The sequence below is a fragment of the Rhinoderma darwinii genome, chromosome 1 (assembly GCF_050947455.1).
Source record: "Rhinoderma darwinii isolate aRhiDar2 chromosome 1, aRhiDar2.hap1, whole genome shotgun sequence".
Taxonomy (NCBI): domain Eukaryota; kingdom Metazoa; phylum Chordata; class Amphibia; order Anura; family Rhinodermatidae; genus Rhinoderma; species Rhinoderma darwinii.
Genome location: NC_134687.1, coordinates 200223504 through 200245782, shown reverse-complemented (window position 1 = coordinate 200245782; position 22279 = coordinate 200223504). Strand labels below are relative to the sequence as shown.

The window sequence follows — 22279 nt, the reverse complement described above, 5'->3', positions numbered from 1 at the left end:
CGGGTCGTCGTTTGACAGCTGTCAAACGACGACTCGTAAATAACAGGTCGTCTGCACAGTACGTCGGCAAACCCATTCAAATGAATGGGCAGATGTTTGCCGACGTATTGTAGCCATATTTTCAGACGTAAAACGAGGCATAATACGCCTCGTATACGTCTGAAATTTGGCCGTGTGAACATACCCTAAGGACTTGTCCACACACAACGGAATTGCTGCAGAAAATTTCTGCAGCAATTCCATTGAAAGTAGCAGACATTCCTCTGTGGCAAAAACGCAGGACCCCTTCTATGAGCCAGAATGGAGAGATGCTGTAAGAGCAGCTCCCACTTTGACAGACTAGAGCCATCTGTATGGCTGCCATGTAATACTGTATTTCCCACTTCATGGCGTTCTACTGATGGTCACTGTGGTTCCAATAAAAAATGGGTATTTTGTTATGAGACAACCCCCTTTAATATCTTTGATTTTGAAATTGAATGAAAACCTGTCCTAACCTACTGCTGCTCACACAGCTTAAAGAGGCTCTGTCACCAGATTTTGCAACCCCTATCTGCTATTGCAGCAGATCGGCGCTGCAATGTAGATTACAGTAACGTTTTTATTTTTCTGGCGTTGTGAAGAGAAGTGGATGATACTTCTATACACAACGCCCAGCTAGTAAAAGTAGTAAACACGCCCTGATGTACGCACCTAATACACGCCCAGTTGGACTTTTACTTTTAAACACGCCCAGTTGTACTTTTGCAAGCCTCATTTGCATAAATACGAAAATGGTCATAACTTGGCCAAAAATGCTCGTTTTTTAAAAATAAAAACGTTACTGTAATCTACATTGCAGCGCCTATCTGCTGCAATAGCAGATAGGGGTTGCAAAATCTGGTGACAGAGCCTCTTTAATGCGAGTGTCACTTGGGGCCCACCAGGACGGAAAACAGAGGAAAGTGTCACTATCACAATGACTGCGCCGTGAGTATCAAATGTTTTATTCATTTTACACATAAATAAAGTTTTTTTTTCTGAGTAGTGATTTTCATGGAAGAATTGCAGCTTTTCCCCCGCAAAAATCGAAACATCTGCTATTTGTTGCAGGTCTTACCTCCCATTGCATTCAATGGGAAAACCCGCAACAAAAAAACAGCGATTCTTCAGCACAAATTGACATGCTGCGGATCAAAAAAATGCACTACAGGTCAATTTATGGACGATTTTTCAGTGGATGTTTTACGCAGAATGTGAATGAGATTCGTTCAAATCTCATCCACTTAGCTGCTATTGTAATACGCTGTGGATTTTCTGCAATGAAATACGTTGCGGAAAATCTGCAGTATTTATGCTGCGTGTGGACCCTTGCTGTGCAACTCCTATTATAGGAGACGAGAGTTCAATAGGTGAAATGCTGGTGACAGGTTCCCTTTAAGTGACTTTTGCATCATTTCCCACCCATTATGAAAATGCTAATGACTCATGTACTCTGATTAGCTGGCACAGTGGCTCAGTGGTTAGCACGGTGGCTCAGTGGTTAGCATTAAGGTTCTTCATTTGAATTTTACCAGGGCAATGGCTTCACAGAGCTTGTTGACTGTCCTCTTGCGTTTGTCAGCATTACATTACTAATTCCTTATTTTGTAATTGTATTATACTTACAGTAAAATATAGATCTAGGCTCTCCACATCCTTTTCATTTTCAGCATCCAATAAACACTGCATACTCCTAAAAATAGTTATAGTTAACCCAATACTTGATGTGAAATATGTTTATTAAGGGTCTTTAAAGGGTTCTGTACTTTTAGGAAATAGTGTTCAGTTAAAGGAGTTATCCAGGATTAGAAAAACGTGACTACTCTCTTCCAAAAACAGTGCCACACCTTTCTACAGGTTGTGTGTGGTATTGCAGTGCAACCCCATTCACATTATGGGAGATGAGCTGCTTTACAAAGCACAATACGTGGACAGGTGTTTGGCGCTGTTTCTAGAAGTAAGCAGCCATGTTTTTCTAATGCTTTACAACCCTTTACACTAAAACTGCTGCGACTTTGTTATTCATATATGTTGAAAATACGATCATGAGCTGAGACCTCAAAGTTTGCGGTGTGTTTCTATACACAGGCAAATTATTCGGAGGAATGGGAATGGATGCACAGTGTAAAACTAGAAATGCAGTCCTTCCTATTAGACAGCTGTTTGTGTACAATTGTTTGGGACTATATCAATAATGGCAATTTAAGAAATAAATGTTAGTTATTATGTTAAATGCAAATGAAGAGGAAATACAGTTACATTATATGGCATAATATATTATATCTATAAAATATGTGCTAGGTTTTCAATTTAGTAAACAAATATAGCATATTTTAACTCCAAAGTGAAGCACAATTGTGATTATTTCTCCAATACTTGCTTCCTTAAAATAGCGTTTCCTTTCATCTTATAGACATACATTAGCAATGCCTTAGGTCAGAGCTCCACAGCGATAAATCGTGTGTATCCCACGTTGTGATCACATTAGATTTGAACGCAATATTGCATATAATGGTTTTCTATATTCCTTTATATTTTTATATAATGTGCACAGTACATGCAATTTTTTGCGGCCATATCACTATCATAAAAATTCCATAAGTTGGGGGTCTTTTGCAACTATCACAAATCACAAGTGATATTTTCCCACCATAGGGTCCTATTAAAATCACTTGAAATATTATGTGATCATGATTTACCCTTACCAATACCGAGAACTGGGGTGCCTGGTCCTTATTTCCTGATGAAGAAGGATTCACATATGCGTGGCCACTCTTGACTAAGAGCAATGGGAGTTACGAAACAGCCGAGCACGTTAATTCAGCTATTCTCATATCTCACATTCAAAGGTGTTCCCACCATAGTAAGGGATGACATATGCCATTCCTTACAGATCAATGAGTGTCTGACTACTGGGACCCCCACTGATCCTTCATAGTGTTCCTCTGCACAGCGATGGTCCCCGCTACCCGCTGTGAAGGGAACTGCCACACAGCCCCATTCACTTGATTCCAGTTCGCTGCACAGTGGATGGCCGGCAGCACTGCTGTGCAGGAGAAAAGCTGGAGGGAAATTGGTCCCTTTCTTCTCCAGATGGTAAGAGGTCATAAGCGATACTAATGATATGCCATAAGATTATCAGATGGGAATACCTCTTTAATAGAGGTTAATGATGTGTGCATGGCCACCTCTCAGCCCAGTTCACACCTATTTTGTTGGTATTGCTGTGGTTTCAGATAAAATAAAATTAAAATAAATAAGTAAATGAAAATAAACTCCTCTGAAGAGGTAAAGCACATAGGTGGATAACCGTGACTTACCTCCCTATAGTAGGCTCTAGCTCTTTTAAGTCGTCCAGGTTAATTTTTTTACCCAAAAGTTTCTTAAACAAAGCCAGTGGGAATGGTATGTAGATAACAGTCTGGTTGAAAATTGCCAATCCGCATAGTATGCCATAGTAATAATACTTTTTTTTATCCACTAATGGCTGAAACATAAAAAAACAAAAAACATGAATGCAATACAAAGACGAATTCTCAACAGAAAATTACCTTATAGAAAATCCCTCTATTCTTGTATCAGATGGTAGCAATGCTCCCTATATGCCTCCCCAAGGTTTTGCTGTTGTACAGGATTAGAAAACATGGCTGCTTTCTTTCAAACAGTGTCACACAAGTCCACAGGTTGCGTGTGGTATTGCAGCTCGTCCCTATTAACTTCAATGGAGCTGAGCTGTAATACCAGACAACACCAATGAACAGGTGTGGCGCTGTTTCTGGCAAAATGCTTTTATAGTGGTGTGATAATCATGTATAAGTACAATAACATTTCAATTAAAATTTACTAGCAGAAAAACAGAAACTTACATGACTTGGAAACCACACCGGTAGTAGTGGATCAGAACACTTAAACAGCCCATAGTCAGGTTGTACCATCTTTTCAGCCACTAAGAGGAAGAACTCTGCCTTGGATGCTTGGGGATCAGTTGTAGTCTCACCGTGAAATTCCACCTTGAGGAAAATGTAGGTATAATAATTGCGTTAATATGTGTACATTTCACAACAACTTTGTTTTATTTTATGTACTCGGATACCCCATAAGGTTGTCTGTTTACCCTATATTCCAGAGGGAGTAGACCGTTGGCACACCCGGAGGGAAGGGGATGCATAGCCTTTAATTATGGATTACTTCTATGCCTGTTATGAGAAGGTGTAGATATTCTCTATACTTTACGCCAGTTTGCGGCTTAAATTATGTTAAACCTGTTGTTCCGTTGGAGGCCCGCCCCTCCTGCTTAACCCCGCCCTCTTTTCTTGCTACTTCCGGAAAGTGGCAAGAGAAGCAAAAAGTTCCATTTTAACTATGGCATGCAGCGAGATTTGCAACTTTTTTATGCCAGGAACAAAATTCTCCAAATGTCTTCCAGTCATAGGTTTCCTTTATCTCATTGTAAAGTTTTACAAAGTTGTATATTGCTTCTAGGAGATAATGAGGTGAAGTTAAACTTTTTTGAGAAAAGTTGCAAATGGCAAAAAAGTCACATGCTACAATTTGTTGCATTATCATTGATGATTTATGTGAGCAATCTATTAGTGACCCGGCCGGGCCTGTGGTGTGTATTTTGTTTGTCTATTGCATGCATTGTGATTTTGTGTTTATTTTGTCAAATAGATACAGGATTGCACTTAGTGCTATTTCCTGTCATTTTTTAACTAATTGATAATACATTTTGATACTTTTATAAAATGCTGAGACGAGTGCCTATTTTCCAGTGGTTTCCCTAAATACTCCCCCTTCTCTTTGTCCCTTCCCTAATTCCCCTTGTTCCTTTTCCCTTCCCTGCATTATAATTATTATCATTCACTGGTTGGCACCGTATGACTTGTACTGAGCTCTAGCACTTGATATGATCTGATGCAATATATACTCTATGAAACTTTTGTGCTGTTTCTGCCACTCATGGCACTTTTCTAAAAAGTGGACGGAGCTTAGCTTAGAGGGTGCAAGGCCACCCGTGGCCCAACACATTTACTTTACATTACTCCAGAAACTGGCGCAAAATACAGCATAGATTTAAGAGGCGTGCGCCTCTAAAAAAAAATTGTTGTCTCTTACTCTAGCAGGCTTTAAGGTAAGACTGGCATATGAAATGCCAGTCTTCGTAAATATGACCCAATATCTCAGTAGTACAGGGCAGCCCGGAACACTAGGGACTACATGTGCCTCTGCAAAGACTGTGCTGTGTGCTTGAGCTTATACTGAAGGACCTATTACCACTTTTCATCTTCCCAGGCATAGAAGAGTCCCATGCTACTTGTCATGTGTATCCTTTTGAGCTCAGATCTTCCCTATAGTCTTTTATGTCAGTATTAAGGTATGTTCAGACGGCCTATTTTCAGACGTAATTCGTGCATTTTACGCCTCAAATTACGCCAGAAAAAGCGCCCCTAATACGCCTACAAACATCTACCCATTGTTTTCAATGGGTTTTACGGTGTTCTGTTCCCACAAGCCTTCATTTTAAAATACGGCGCGTAAAATGACGGCTCGTCAAAAGAAGTGCAGGACACTTCTTGGGACGTTTTTAGAGGTGTTTTTCATTGACTCTATTGAAAACATCACCAAAAACGGCCATAAAAACGCAGTGAAAAATGCAGCGAAAATCGCGAGTGGCTTAAAAAACGTCTGAAAATCAGGAGCTGTTTTCCCTTGAAAACAGCTCCGTATTTTCAGATGTTTTTGGTCACTGCGTGTGAACATACCCTTAGAGGACCAGTACACTCTCAGGGGTATTTTTTTCCTTACAAAAAAGGGGTGTTAAGGAATCCTTCTCTAAATAATGGCACCTAAAGGGGGCCAGGACTAAATTAACATATAGATCTTCAAGGATTTATCTGGCGGACATTCCTTGTTACAAGCAGTCAATATGAACTGCAGTTTAGATGTAAAATATTCCTTTGCCATCTAATTATACTAAGAATGTATAGACTAAAAGAATAAAACATTTTTAAAAGTCTAAAAACAATAGAAATTTTTAGTCAAATATGGACTGATTCTACCAGTAATTCCTTTTGGAGGTCGCAATCTTCCACCATGCTTAACTTCTTCAGTGCATCTTCCAATAGATGTTGATGTCTGAGTTTGAGATGTAAGAGAGGTATTCTGGGAATATCACTGTTACCCTGCAATCTATTCATCACAAGCGCCTGGCTGGCTTGTAGCTTTGCGACCTAGATAAAAATAAATTAGGATTTATATACACCGATCTACTATAACATTAAAGTCACTGACAGGTGAAGTGAATAACATTGATTATCTTGTGACAAGGGCGCCTGTCAAGAGGTGGGATATATTAGGCAGCAAGTGAACAGTCCGTTCTTGAAGTTGATGTGTTGGAAGCAGAAAAATGGGCAAGTGTAAGCACCTGAGCGACTTTGACAAGGGACAAATTATGATGAACAACTGGGTCAGAGCATCTCCTAAACAGCAGGTCATGTGGGGGGGTTCATGGTCTGCAGTGGTTAGTACCTACCAAAAGAGGTCCAATGAAGGACAACCAGTGAACCGGTGACAGGATCATGGATGCCCAAGTCTCATTGATGCATGTGCGGAGCAAATACTAGCCCATCTAATCCGATCCCACAGAAGAGCTGATTGTAATAGTAAAATGTCAGAACTCTTAGTACATCGCAGGTTGCTGCACTTGGGGCTGGGTAACGGCAGAGTGGTCAGAGTGCCCATGCTGACCCCTGTCCACCGAAAGGTAAGCTGGCAGAGGCAGTGTGATGCTCAAGGCAATGTTCTGCTGCAAAACCTTTTGTTTTGGGATTCATGTGGATGTTACTTTGACATATACTACCTACCTAAACAATGTCACAGACCAAATACACCGCTTCATGGCAACCTAACGGCATTGGACTCTTTTAGCAAGTTAATGCGCACTGCCACACTGCAAAAATTGTTCAGAAATGCTTTGAGACACATGCCAAAAATTTAAAGGTGTTGACTTGGCCACCAAATTCCCCAGATTGCAATCCAATCGAGCTTCTGCAGGATGTGCTGGAAAAACAAGTCAATTGAGGCTCCACCTCGCAACTTACAGGACTTAAAGGCTATGTAAACCTTTTAAGTATATATATATAACTGTGTATAATGTGATTTTGACCAACTTTTCAATTGTTTTTTTATTAAAAAAATGTTTTTACTTTTTAAGATGCAGCTTCTATGTATACAGGATACATAGAGGATGTATCTCAAAAGTAAAGTTTTTAATAAAAACCTATTTATAAGTTCTGCACAATCATATTATTCACAGTTTTATTATATAAAAAAATAATTATAACTTTTTATGGAAAAACAAAGGAATAAGCCATATTAGCCATGAATAAGGACACTGATAGTGTTTGAAACACGTAGGCTTCAACACATATTAATTGAACCCACCTCGCTACTGCGTTTGTTAATATTTTATTTATTTTTTCTACTACAATAAAAGTGCGAACACCGATTCCTTTTTAAAATACCAAACAGCGCTGGATAAATTTTCCTTTGTTTTTCCATGTTACTTACCGTGAGCCGTCACGGAGATCCGGGCGAAGTTTGAACGCAAGACGCAGGACTGGTGAGCTGGAGGTTTCCTCCCCTTGGGGTTTTTTTTTTCCCTTAAAAAGGTTTACATAGCCTTTAAAGGATCTGCTGCTAAAGACTTGGTGCAAGATACCACAGGACATCATCAGGGGTCTTGTGGAGTAAATGCTTCAACAATTCAGAATTGTTTTGGCGGCACAGAATATATATTATAATGATCACTTCACATGACAGAAATAAATGGCACACTGAGGAACACAAAATATTACTTATTTACAGACCTATATGGTTGTGTTCAGATAGCACCGGTTTCTTTGGGTGCTCGAGGTAGGGTCCCAACCCGGATGTAGGTTAAGAATTGTAGTCGGCACACCTTGCTTGTGTTTCAAAAATATATATATTTTTATTCTCAGGATGGATGCCAGAGGCTACATGTGCAAAATATATATATTTTTATTCTTAGGATGGATGCCAGAGGCTACATGTGCGACGTTGACGTTTCGGTCGATAAGACCTTCGTCGGGCACTGAGCCGTACTGGGGACTGGATCGCTGCAGGTAAGCCGCCAATTACCTATCATAGCAGCGCTACTACGCAGTATATTTTTGCAGCGATCCAGTCCCCAGTATGGCTCAGTGCCCGACGAAGGTCTTATCGCCCGAAACGTCGACGTCGCACATGTAGCCTCTGGCATCCATCCTGAGAATAAAAATATATATATTTTTGAAACACAAGCAAGGTGTGCCGACTACAATTCTTAACCTTATTTACAGACCTGTTATTAAGGAAAGTTAAGTGACAAAGTTGTAGAAGTAGTGTTAGCCATACATTACGTAAGCAACGTATGTGGACACCCATTCTAGTTATTGAGTTCACGTGGTGCGAGTCCAGAGGGACTGGGAGTTAACCTTATACAATACAAATCAAATAGCTGAGATCCATGCATCATTTCATACGCCAGTAAGGTTGGGTTCACACGTTGTGGTTGAAAAAAGCGCACCGTTTTGCAATGATTTTGTGAAAATCGCTGCAAAATGGCACAATTTTGTTGCTAATTGCGACAAAAAAAAGCGCATTTTGACTGACGTGAAAAACTAGCCTGAAGGTTTAGCAAGTCCAGAAAAAAGTACCCAGCCTGAAATAGGGAGTTTGTAGCCTTTTTTATTTTATGTGTGTGTTTAGTATTTATCAACATTATCCTTATAGACATTTATTAAAAAACTTGTTTAGTTTTAGTTCTGCAGCTTCTACGTATTCAAAACGCTATAAGCGTCTCCTGTGTGCCTCTAAGGCCCTGTTCACACTGAGTTTTTTGCAGAAGGAAAATTTTGACCTGCCTGCATGCCGTTTTCTGCGATTTTCGTGGCGTTTTTCACAGTGTTTTTTGCTCACGCCCATTGAGTGCTACGGGCAAAAAACGCAGCAAAATACGCTTTCTCTGCCTCCAAATGATGTCAATGGGAGGTCAGAGGCGTAAACGCCCGAAGATAGGGCATGACGCTTCTTTTAGCCGCGAGACGGCTTTTCTGCTCGCGGTAAAAAAACGCCTCCGTCTCCCATTGAAATCAATGAGAGGCATTTTCAGACGTTTTTTGGCGCGGTTTCCGTGTCAAAAAACTTGTAAAACAACTCAGTGTGAACAGGGCCTAACACACATTCTAAACCTAATACCGATCACATTTTAGTTGATCATTTTTTTCAGCAAAAAGCATTCCGCAAATAGTCCAAACAGATTCATAAGCTCTTTAGGGAAGAAAGTTAAAGGGGATTTCAAAATTCATGACCTCTCCTTAGGATAGGCCAACAATATCAGATCGGTGGGGGTCTGACTCTTGGCTCCCCCGCAGATCAGTTGTTCAGAAGGGCTGCATCGCTCGTACAAGCTCTGCAACCTCTTCACTGTTTGCATAGTTTTTATTTGATTGGAACAGCACTGCAATACCTTGCACAGCCGCTATGAAAGTCACGGTGTGTGCAAGTACGAAAAGCCTAAGGGCATGTGCAGCATCCCAGAAGATACCCTTCTGGTTCCCTGTTATTTGTATGTCATGCATTGTATGTGTTTTACATGTCTTTATTATTTTTCACACAGTGTGCTGTTCACCAGCTGAAGAGTAGGATGAAGGTATCAGTGGGGAGCCACTAGAGGGTGCATTGTACATCTAGCATTGTTTGAAAAGGGGGTGGAGCCTGGCTACAGCCCGAGAGCCTCACTCTGACGCTGTCTCACAGTCTACACAGAGGAGTCGGGTCGTGTCTGTGAGGAGACAGACATGTCTGCTAGCTGCTCTGACACAGCAGATTAATACAATCCTTTCAACTGGCAACAGGTCTCAGCACCTGCAGCCCAATGCAAGAGGAGGAACAGTAAGGAGATTGTAACCAGCATATCATCTCTATCATCACCACAGCAAGTATTATTTAGCTGAAAAGCTGTCTGTCTGTTTCTGAGGAGAAGTCTATATAATATTGGGCCTCAGAACTCCTGCTGGCGCTGTTACCGGTTCTGCCGCACGCCACAATTAATATAAGAAGTGTCTATCAAGTCACTCAACTACAACCCTCATCACTGAGAAAAGTGAGTTCATTTATTACACACGCTGCTGGAAAAGTGAATGATTTCTAGATATAGCTGGACAATTGAAACCCTCATTGGTCACCCACTGGTCCCTTCTTCCCCTCAACTGTTGAAGTGGACAGAAGATAACGTGCCTCCATTTTGGAAGACTGTATAAAGTTCTTCAGTAAACGTGAGTTATTCAAATCCCCTGTGTCGTCTGGTCCCTGCACTGCATAACATCAAGGGCACCCCACATACCACCTTGCCAGGCGCACACATACTACTACCACCATCACGGGAGTTGCTACGGGGGAAAAGACTATTACCACCATCATCCATAGTGCAGCCCCCCTGTCACTCTGCCAGCCCGAGAAGGAGCGAGGGAGGAGAGGTAGAGATTCCTACAGATACCTCAGGCCATACACCGTGCACTTCACTACTGCTCCCATCCTCCTGGGAAGCTCTTCCTCGTGGTTGCTGCATATAAACTTTGGCGTCACGAACAGGATACGTTTAAATCTCATGTGGGCCCCAAACCAGAGAGACTTTGTCCCAAAGCCCTGGTCCCCACCGTACAAAGCTGCAACCGCAGCTGCAAGCGACTATTTCAGCCCCAAAAGGGGTTAAAATCACTGTTTCCCGGCAGTTCCAGCCCAAAAGGGGTTAATCCGCCATTTTACCTCACAAACTGCTGCGTCACAGTTCCATTTACCCGCTCCAGACAGGTTAACCTGCGGCGCCAGTCTAGCGCCACCATCTGGATGATTATAGGAACTCACAATATCCAGCACAGGCAAGAGGGAACGGCCGAAAACTGCTAGGCGCCGCCATCTTGGATGAGTGAAGCCTCTGCACGGCACCTCCACCGCGGATCCCCTGCAACCAGCAACTCTCCCAAAAACATCACAGGAGAGCAACGGAACAGCCCGGTAACAAAGTACAGCCCAGAGGGAAGCAACAGCATACCATCGGTGAGTCCCGATTCAATTGGCCATCAAGTTAACCCCTGCTGTACCACCACCGGTGCCCAATAAAAAGCCCGGGAGCATCCTGGACATCACTCCGGACCCAATAAAAAGTCCGGGAGCACCTTTAACAAGACCCCCGACTCAGTTAAAAGTCCGGGAGCACCAATAATAGACATTGGAAAAATTTAAAGGGACAGTAACAATGTCGGACTCAAGTGACACGGAAGAGCCCGGTCTCAGCACGGTCACTACACCGGCCATGACAGAAAGAACAACACCTGCTGCAGCACCCTGCATCATGCCGCTGTCCATGCCCTACTATGCAGGGGCCCCATGGCTGCCCCACTACAAAGGTGAACCACACACCTTAAAAGACTTTAGAAAAAAGATGCTTGCCATGTTCCGCCTCTACCCCATTCCAGAAGAACAGAAGGTAGAGATCTTAATGGGACAACTACAAGATGTGGCCCTAAAAGAAGTGGAGTCCTGGCCACGTATCCAAAAGAAGGCTGTGGATCAGATCCTGGTCCAGCTACGTACCACCTTTGAGCCCAAATCCATCTCTGAGCTCAGGATGAGGTTCATGGACAGAGTTCAGCAACCAGGTGAGACACTCCGAAATTTTGCTCTTTCCTTACAGGAGACCATGAGGGCCATGATACAAGCCGACCCCCATGAGGCTGAAAAAGCAGACAGAATCTTGAGGGAGCAGTTCATTGAAGGAGTCGCCTCAGATTCCATGAGTCATCAACTACAAATGATGTCCGTCCAGAACCCTGACAGCACCTTCCATGAGTTTAAAGAACTGGCCATAGAGGTACTAGAAAGAAGGCCCAGAAGAAGAACAGTCAGGGCTACCACCCCTCTTAAAGAGGCAGAAGAGGAACCTGCCCCAGTAGCACCACATCCAACACCTTGCAAGCCCATCACCTACCAGGCTACACAGGCTCAAATCACAGCTGGAGGAGATCAGTACCAAGATCAACTGAAGCTCATTGCCAAAAGCCTGGAGCAAGTCTGCCAACGACTGGAGAATCTAGAAGCCAGCTCTCCAGTAAAATGTGAGCTGCCAACATCTAGAGACAGTTATCCAAATAGTCCTAGCAAGGGCTACCGCAATAGTCCCAACAAAACGTCGACAGATCGCTTTGATGAACATGGGAGACCTGCCTGCAGACACTGCCATAAGATAGGTCACCAAGAACGTCAATGCTGGGCGTTAAACGGACGTCTCCCGAGGCAGAGGACCATTCCTCGGGAGGAGAAATAATAGGTCCCAAAGATCCAAAATGGCTGCCACGGTTTGTCGGACCTCGTCCAGAAGTTACCATCCGCATCAATGGAGTACCATTTGCTGCCCTCCTGGATACGGGATCCCAAGTGACAACCATCCAGCAGGCCGCCTTTGAACAACACTGGAGTAGCGAGATCCTGATGCAACCTCCAGAAGCCTGGTTAGACGTCATCGCTACCAACGGCCAGTCCCTACCTCTGCACGGGTACTGGGAGCCTACTGTCCAAGTGGGAGGAGTGCACTTACCTCAGCAAGGAGTCCTCGTGATCAAAGTTAAAGATCAAGGACAACCCACAGTAATTCTGGGAATGAACATCCTAAAGCACTGCTATGGAGAAATGCTAGAGGCCCTACGACAATCCGTCCCCACGGCTTCCCAAGCTGCCCAGAAGGTAATACACAAGACCATCCGTGTACTGGCTGCCCAACAGCGATTCACCAACGCCAGAGGAGAGATCTGCAGAGCTCGCATCAAGGACCACCATCCAGTAACCCTAAAACCTGACACAGAAACACTGCTATGGTGTCGGGCCCGTTCAGGCCTACAAGGACTTGACTACCAAGCCCTAGTGGAACCAATACCACTAGATGAACATCCAATGGTTATGGCTGCCCGAAGTTTAGTGACTGTGGTCGAAGGGAAAGTACCCATCCGTCTTCTCAACTTAGGAGACCATTCAGTAACCCTGAGGAAGTACTACCCTGTAGCACAGCTGTCCCAACTCAGTGTGCAAGACCTGGTGGACATTCCAACTGTCACCGCTAAACAGGCTGCACAGCAACTAAAGACGTCAGAAGAAGCACCAGTAACACCCTGGTGGGGAGAAATCCATGTGGGAACCGCAACAACACCTGCCTACCAGATCCAAGGAGTACTTGAAGTGGCTCAGGATAGCCATGAAGCCTTCAGTAAGCATCCTCTGGACCATGGGAGAGCAAAAGACATTGAGCACACTATTCCCACTGGTACTCATCCTCCCATTAAGGAAAGACACAGGCCTATACCACCTGCCCTATACCAAGACGTGAAGCAGATGGTCCACGACATGAAAGAGGCCAAAGTCATCCAAGAAAGTCACAGCCCCTGGGCTGCACCACTAGTTCTTGTCAGGAAGAAAGATGGCAACCTTCGCTTCTGTGTGGATTACAGAAAAATTAATAACATTACCCACAAGGATGCCTATCCTCTTCCAAGGATTGAAGAATCTCTGACAGCCCTGGGATCAGCTGCCTACTTCTCTACACTGGATCTCACAAGTGGTTACTGGCAAGTACCAATGTCTCCAGCTGATAGGGAGAAGACAGCCTTCACCACCTCAATGGGCTTATTCGAGTTCAATTGCATGCCCTTCGGACTGTGCAATGCTCCTGGAACATTCCAAAGGCTGATGGAAAGATGCCTAGGTCACAGGAACTTTGAGACTGTGCTCCTATACCTGGATGACGTCATAGTCTACTCCAAGTCCTATGAAGATCATCTCAAGCATCTAGCTGATGTGTTCCAGGTCCTAATCAAAAATGGCTTAAAAATCAAACCCTCCAAGTGTCACCTCCTCCAACCTCAAGTCCAGTACTTGGGACATATAGTGAGCGCAGAAGGCATAAAGCCAGATCCTGAGAAGATAGCTGCTGTCCACAGTTGGCCTACGCCTACCACTGTGAAGGAAGTAAGAAGCTTTCTCGGATTTGCCGGGTACTACCGGAGATTCATTCCTCATTTTGCCCGCATCGCTGAACCGCTACAAGAACTCTTGAGGGGGCACCCTAAAGAACACTTGAAGAGGAGAATTCCCATTAACTGGAAAGAAGAACAAGAAATTGCCTTCCAGTTACTAAAAAGATTATTGACTGAACCACCCATTCTGGGCTACCCAGATTACAGCCTGCCCTTCCATCTTTACACAGATGCAAGCAACCAAGGACTTGGTGCAGTGCTGGCCCAACAACAAGGAGACAAAGAAAGAGTGATCGCCTATGCAAGTAGAGCACTCAAAGGAGCTGAAAGAAACGATCAGAACTATAGTTCCTTCAAGCTGGAGTTCCTTGCATTGGTCTGGGCCGTCACAGAGAAGTTTAAGGACTACCTTGCCGCTTCTTCCTTCACTGTCTTCACAGATAACAACCCGCTAGCACACCTGAACACCGCAAGGCTGGGAGCCTTAGAACAGAGATGGGCTTCACGATTAGCAAATTACAACTTCGTGGTCAAATACAGAACAGGCAAGTCTAACATCAATGCGGATGCCTTGTCCCGCCTGCCTACAGGAGAAGACCCGGAGAATCCTGATGATGACAACCACAAAGAGGAAGTAGAGATGCCTGCATTCTACAACCGCTTTGCAGATCCTGATGCTATCAACAACAAAACCCAGGTACATTGTTCTTCCCAACAGGCCAAGAAGCAGTCACCAGAACAAGAACAATGGGCCCTGTTGCAAGCTGAGAGCAGAGTGATTGGAGATATCCTAGACTACCTGGATACCAAAAAAATACCCATTAGAATCCGCCGAGGCAACACAGACCCAGAACTACTTCGCCTTTGGAGACAAAGGAAACGTCTCTTTGAAGAGAATGGTCTGCTGCTGAGGAGAGTGCTGGATCCCATCACCAGTAATCGGCTGCACCAAATTGTCATCCCAAGGAGAGATGCCAAAGTTGTCCTTGAGGCATACCACAACAAGTCTGGACACTTTGGAGTTCAAAAGACAGAAGCTACAATTCGCAGAAGATTCTATTGGATCGGAATTAGAGGTGATGTCGAGAAATGGTGTCAAGAATGTACTGCTTGTGCCTTAGCAAGAGGAGAGAAGCCAAACCAAAAGGCCCCTCTGCATCCTATCGTGAGTCATCGACCGCTGGAGATCGTGGCCATCGACCATGTGAAAATGGAGCCAAGTAGAACAGGATACACCTATGCCATGACCATCATCGACCATTACACCAAATTCACAGTCGCAGTACCCGTAAAGGACTTGACAGCAAAGACCACCGCTGCAGTCTTCCTAAAAACTTTCCTTCTACCCTATGGCTGTCCTGAGAAGATCTTGACAGATAGAGGTTCTGCATTTGAATCCCAACTATTTCAGGAACTTTGTCAGCTGTACAACTGTAAGAAACTAAGAACAACCGCTTACCATCCCCAAGGAAATGGGTTGTGTGAGAAGATGAACCAGATTCTGATTGAGATGCTCAGAACTTTACCGCCTCATCAGAGAGCTGTCTGGCCAAATCATTTGCCTGAGTTGGTGTACATCTACAACAACACTATGCAAGCCTCCACAGGTTACACCCCATACTTCCTATTGTTCGGAAGACAAGGAAAGCTGCCTTCAGACATTTCATTGAATGTGTCCGTTCCAGATGACTTGAACCCTCTACCAACCACAGAGTGGGTGAGTGAACACCAAAGACGCATGGCTGATGCAAATGAAATTGTTGAAGCTAGGATGGAAGAAGCGAGAAAGAAGCAACAACAGGATTATGACCAACATGCTAATGCTAAACCCTTTCAAGTTGGAGACCTTGTCTGGTTGAAAAACTTTCAGAGAACCAGCAAATTGGACACTAAGTGGGAAAGAATCCCTTATACCATCAAGGCTGTCCCATACCAAGGAACAGATATCTATGAGATCCAAAGAGATGGTAAACAACCGCAAATTGTCCACCGTAATAGGCTTAAACTGTGCCTACAAGATCAACAGTTGCCTACCATTGAACAGGAAATATCAATTGAAGAACCAGTTGCAATTGATCTACCAGAAGTAACTGAAGCTATTGAAGCAACAACTACTGAGTCCTCAACTCAAGAGCAACACTTGGACATAAAGAACCCACTGAGTTGGTGGTTTACCCCAATTTTGTCATTCCTTGCACCTGATCCTACACCTACAGTGTCTACAACTCACACAGAGGACAGATCACATCATGTACCTGCTGTTGTTGTACCTGAACCTGTCAGGAGATCAGAGAGAACCACTAAAGGAGTGAAACCAGTTCGCTATAGGGATTGAATATAATTGCAAGTAGGGAACAAGAAAGACTCTTATGTTCTAGAGCCCCTTCTTCATTTCTTCATTTATTCCTATCCAAGTTAGGCCGAAGCCTACCAACCCTTGTTACGTTCAAGAGGGAATATCCCCATAGACTCTGACGTACCAGAGCCCCTCATATCCTAAGTGCCATAAACTGTTGGACACTGCCGCTCATCTTGACTTGAGACTTCTGCCCCTCCTCTTCCAACTGTTACAGAAGAACTCTTCGCCCCTATTCCCCCTTCGAGAGTCAAGAATACAGGAATACAATGTTATTAAGATGTTTGCATTTCATGTTAACCCTTTTTACATCTTTTAGGCTGTTCATATCCAAGAAAACGACGAGGACGTCTTGTCTTAAGTCCGGGAGTATGCAGCATCCCAGAAGATACCCTTCTGGTTCCCTGTTATTTGTATGTCATGCATTGTATGTGTTTTACATGTCTTTATTATTTTTCACACAGTGTGCTGTTCACCAGCTGAAGAGTAGGATGAAGGTATCAGTGGGGAGCCACTAGAGGGTGAATTGTACATCTAGCATTGTTTGAAAAGGGGGTGGAGCCTGGCTACAGCCCGAGAGCCTCACTCTGACGCTGTCTCACAGTCTACACAGAGGAGTCGGGTCGTGTCTGTGAGGAGACAGACATGTCTGCTAGCTGCTCTGACACAGCAGATTAATACAATCCTTTCAACTGGCAACAGGTCTCAGCACCTGCAGCCCAATGCAAGAGGAGGAACAGTAAGGAGATTGTAACCAGCATATCATCTCTATCATCACCACAGCAAGTATTATTTAGCTGAAAAGCTGTCTGTCTGTTTCTGAGGAGAAGTCTATATAATATTGGGCCTCAGAACTCCTGCTGGCGCTGTTACCGGTTCTGCCGCACGCCACAATTAATATAAGAAGTGTCTATCAAGTCACTCAACTACAACCCTCATCACTGAGAAAAGTGAGTTCATTTATTACACACGCTGCTGGAAAAGTGAATGATTTCTAGATATAGCTGGACAATTGAAACCCTCATTGGTCACCCACTGGTCCCTTCTTCCCCTCAACTGTTGAAGTGGACAGAAGATAACGTGCCTCCATTTTGGAAGACTGTATAAAGTTCTTCAGTAAACGTGAGTTATTCAAATCCCCTGTGTCGTCTGGTCCCTGCACTGCATAACATCAAGGGCACCCCACATACCACCTTGCCAGGCGCACACATACTACTACCACCATCACGGGAGTTGCTACGGGGGAAAAGACTATCACCACCATCATCCATAGTGCAGCCCCCCTGTCACTGTGCCAGCCCGAGAAGGAGCGAGGGAGGAGAGGTAGAGATTCCTACAGATACCTCAGGCCATACACCGTGCACTTCACTACTGCTCCCATCCTCCTGGGAAGCTCTTCCTCGTGGTTGCTGCACATGTTCACACGTGGCGGAATTGCTGTGGAATTCCGCTGCGGACAGTCCACACTGCAAATCCGCAGCAGACAGTGTGTCCATTGGTTTCCACACCTTTTTAGACATCTTCGTGCAGACGCGGAATTTGGTGTCCGCAGCATACACTGGCTGTTGCCGACTTGATGCGTACTTGTGGCGTAATTTCTCCATTGACTTCAATGGAGTTGCAAAATTACGCAATGAAATCCGCAGATGTTATGTGTGTTGCGTTGCGGATTGGTTTTGCGAACATGCTATTTCTTCATTCTGTTTCAAGGTCTTTAGCCAGACTGAGATGGAATGTTTTAAAAGACAGCAGGATGTACGCTTCACCTGATTCCGCAACGACTAATCCACAGCATTTTGCTTCACATTTTAGGCAAAGGCGCAACGAAATCTGCAACACAGATTATGTGCGGCATTGATGCGGACAGTGTCTGCAGAATTCCGCCACGTGTGAACATGCCCTGAATCCCAAGGTAAACAATGAAGAGGCTGCAGCATTCAAACAAGCACCACGGCCCCTTTAAATAGCTGTTTGATGCGAGAGTCGGATCCCCACCGATCGAATATTGATGGCCTATCCTAAGGATATCCCCTTTAAAGCAGCACATTTGGAGCACATTCCATTGAAAAAGGCACTGTACAAATTCCTGCACAACTACAGAAGTACGCCAAGTTCAACAACTAAGGCTACATTCACACGAGCGTATCAGATTCGCGTGCGTGAAAAACTGGTCCGTTATGCATCAGTGTGCTTTGCGAGGGGCATGCGTTATTCACACACTCTGTACATCCGTGTGCTGTGCGTGATTTTCACGCACCCATTGACTTCAATAGGCGATAGGCGCGTGAAAAACGCACCAATATAGGACATGCAGTGAGTTTTACACAACGGACACTCACTGCGTGAAAACTCCTGCATGTGTGAATGGCCCCATTGAAATCAATGGGACAGTGTGCTGTGCGTGATTTTCACGCACAGCACACGGACAAGTTTTACGCTCGTCCGAATGAGCCCTAAAGCTGCTCCTGCCCAACTACTGTTCAACAGAACTCCTCACACCCTTGCACTAACAGCCAAGTTCACTGTAAGGGTATGTGCACACGACCTCTTTTCAGACGTAATGGAGGCGTTTTACGCCTCAAATTACGCCTGAAAAGACGGCTCCAATACGTCTGCAAACATCTGCCCATTGCTTGCAATGGGTCTTACGATGTTCTGTGCAGACGAGCTGTCATTTTACGCGTCGCTGTCAAAATACGACACGTAAAATGACGGCTCGTCAAAAGAAGTGCAGGACACTTCTTGGGACGTTTTTGGAGCCGTTTTCTCACAGACTCTATTGAAAACAGCTCCAAAAACGCAGCGAAAACGCAGCGGAAAAAGCGAGTTGCTCAAAAAACGTCTGAAAATCAGGAGCTGTTTTCCCTTAAAAACAGCTCCCTATTTTCAGACGTATTTTGTTAATCATGTGAACATACCCTTAGGGTATGTTCACACGGCCTATTTTCGGCCGTTGTCCGTAGACGCCCGAAAAACGGCCGAAAAATCGGAAGCAGAAATATCTGCCCATTGATTTCAATGGGAAAAACGGCGTTCTGTTCCGACGGGCCGTTTTTGTACGCGCCCGTTTCGAAAAACAGCCGCGTAAAAAAACGGCCGCGAAAAAGAAGTGCAGGTCCCTTCTTGGGACATTTTTGGAGCCGTTTTTCATAGACTATATAGAAAACAGATCCAGAAACGACCGTGAAAAACGCTGCGAAAATCGCGAGTGGAATAAAAAACGTCTGAAAATCAGGAACTGTTTTCCCTTGAAAACAGCTCCGTATTTTTAGACGTTTTGAGTTTGCGTATGAACATACCCTAAGTCCAACAGAGTCAAATAACAAGAATAAAATTAAACGGTTTGCATACAAGAGACGACATGCCTAGCCTTCTTCTATACAAAGAGGTGATAAAGTTGTATTTTAAAGGCAAAGCAATAAGACTACGCCAGTGTATGACCCAGCAGAATACTATGTAAGGGCCCATGCACACGAACGTAAAAACGCCCGTAATTACGGGCCCATAGACTTCTATTAGCCACGGGTACCTCCCCGTATGCTTACGGGAAGGTGCCCGGGCCGTTGAAAAATATAGAACATGTCCTATTTTAGGCCGTAGTTACGGCACGGGCAGGCCCATAGAAGTCTATCGGGCTCCCGTAATTACGGGTGACTACGTGTGTGCACCCGTAATTACGGGAGCGTTGCTAGGCGACGTCAGTGGATAGTCACTGTCCAGGGTGTTGAAAGAGTTAACTGATCGGCAGTAACTCTTTCAGCAACCTGGACAGTGACTTCCGATCACAATATAAATCAACGTGTAAAAAAAATAGAAGTTCATACTTACCCAGAACTCCCTGCTTCTTCAGTCCAGTCTCTCGGGATAATGTTTCAGCCCATGTGACCGCTGCAGCCAATCACAGGCCAATAACAGTCTGCAGCGGTCACATGGACTGCCGCGTCATCCAGGGAGGTCGGGCTGGATGTCAAGAGAGGGACTCGTCACCAAGGCAACAGCCGGGTAAGTATGAATTTCTTTTACCTCGGAAAGGGCTGCCCCTTCTCTCTATCCTGCACTGATAGAGAGAAGGGGCTGCCGATTAGTGCAGTGCAATTTTGCAGCGAAAACGTGCCCGTAAATACGGGTGGAATACTGGTGACACCGGACCCGTATTTACGGGCACGGGTCCATAAATACTGGTGCAATACGGGTCGAATACGTGTGACTAAGGACCCGTATTTACGCCACTATTTACGGACAGTAAAAAATACGTTCGTGTGCATGGGGCAACAGCCAAGAAAGGAAATGAGGCTTAGCTAGGTTCTCCGGCACCCGGGGCAAAGATTCAGTTTGGCGCCCCCCACCCCCAAATTTTGTTCCCAACATCTCCTTCCCCCTCGCCATATTTGCTTTCCCTACCAATCAATGAGGTATAACTTTTTTTTTTAAATGTAACTCAATTATAAAAGCATTTGTACATTTTACAAGCTATATAGTTATATCAGGTAGTTAACATAACAATATATATAAAGAAAATAAATTAAATAGGTCAGTGTGCTTGACTAAAACACATTAGATAGTGCCACACAGCCCCCCTGTAGATATTGCCACATTCCCCTCCTAGTAGATAGTGCCACACTGTTGTGTCCGCAGTCGCTGACCGCCGGCACTCTGTACTTACCGGCAGCTGCGACCGCGGGACACTGAAGGCTGGTCGGCGTCTCCCTCCCAGGAGACGCGAACACACGCGGCTTCACTCTTCTGCCACTAGGTTGCGCGCACATGCTCGTCCCCGGCCTTAAAGGACCAGCACGCGCACCAACAAAGTGTTCCCTAACCTATTCCCTTACATCCTGGACTATATAAAGGGCTCTGCTCTTGCACTTCTTGCCTGAGCGTTGTTGTCGTATTCCCATGTTAGTCTAAGCAAATGGTCCCTTAGTTGTATCCTGCTCCCAGTGTTGGAGTCGTGTTGTCATCTGCCACGTTCCGTGTCACCTGCCACGTACAGTGTCACAGCGACACCTTCCACGCCAAACATCATCTGTGCCAAGTGTCTACTACATCACGTGCCTGCTTCTCTGAGTATCTGCCAGATCATCTTCCCAGGTACCCTTACCCCAGGGACTGTTATTGACTGTTTGGCCAGCTGCTGCTCCGCTATGACAGAGGGGCCTAGTGGGTCCGCATGCACCACAGGTGTGACACACACACCTCTTTGTAGATACTGCCACACTTCCCCCTAGGCGATAGTGCCACACATACCCCCCTTGTAGATGGTGCCAAACACCCCCGCCCCTGTAGATAGTTCCAAACCCCTTCCTTGTAGATTGTGCCAAACACACCCATGTAGATAGTGTCACACAGCCCCCTTTGTAGATAAAGCCACACACAACCCCTGTAGAGAGTGCCACACACACCCCCTGTAGATAATGCTACACCCCCCTTTCCTTTACATAGCGCCATTGGGGCTCCCTGTAGGAGCCCCTGATGTCACTGTCCATATATGGATAGTGACGTCAGGTGTTTCTCAAGAAGCGGAATCCCTCGGCTAGAGCATCGGCAACGCTCTGGCCGGGGATTCCGCTCCAGGAGTAACCCCTTAAGTCATTGTCCATATATGGACAGTGATGCTGAGGGGTTCTCCCTCTATGAGCGGAATACTGTGGATCCATCTAGGAGCGGAATACCCAGCCAGAGCATCAGCAACGCTCTGACCTGGGATCCCTCTCCTGGCAGAGCCCCTGTCCATATATGGATACTAACGTCAGGGGCTTCTCTAGGAGCGGAATCCCCTGCCAGAGCGTCGGCAACGCAATTGCAATGATTCTAGGAA

General features: G+C 44.9%; 1 protein-coding gene across 2 annotated transcripts in view; it reads right to left on the bottom strand.

The window, feature by feature from the left end:
* The window catches only part of LOC142758666 (putative E3 ubiquitin-protein ligase HERC6), a 77135-nt gene that overhangs the window by 12927 nt on the left and 41929 nt on the right, over nt 1-22279 (bottom strand). For both annotated transcript variants that reach the window (XM_075860720.1, XM_075860719.1), the window contains exons 16-19: nt 6081-6251; nt 3888-4031; nt 3342-3508; nt 1648-1714 (exon numbers count right to left, since the gene is read on the bottom strand). In XM_075860720.1, coding sequence (XP_075716835.1) covers nt 1648-1714; nt 3342-3508; nt 3888-4031; nt 6081-6251 — 549 coding nt within the window. The remainder of the gene's footprint in view (nt 1-1647; nt 1715-3341; nt 3509-3887; nt 4032-6080; nt 6252-22279) is intronic.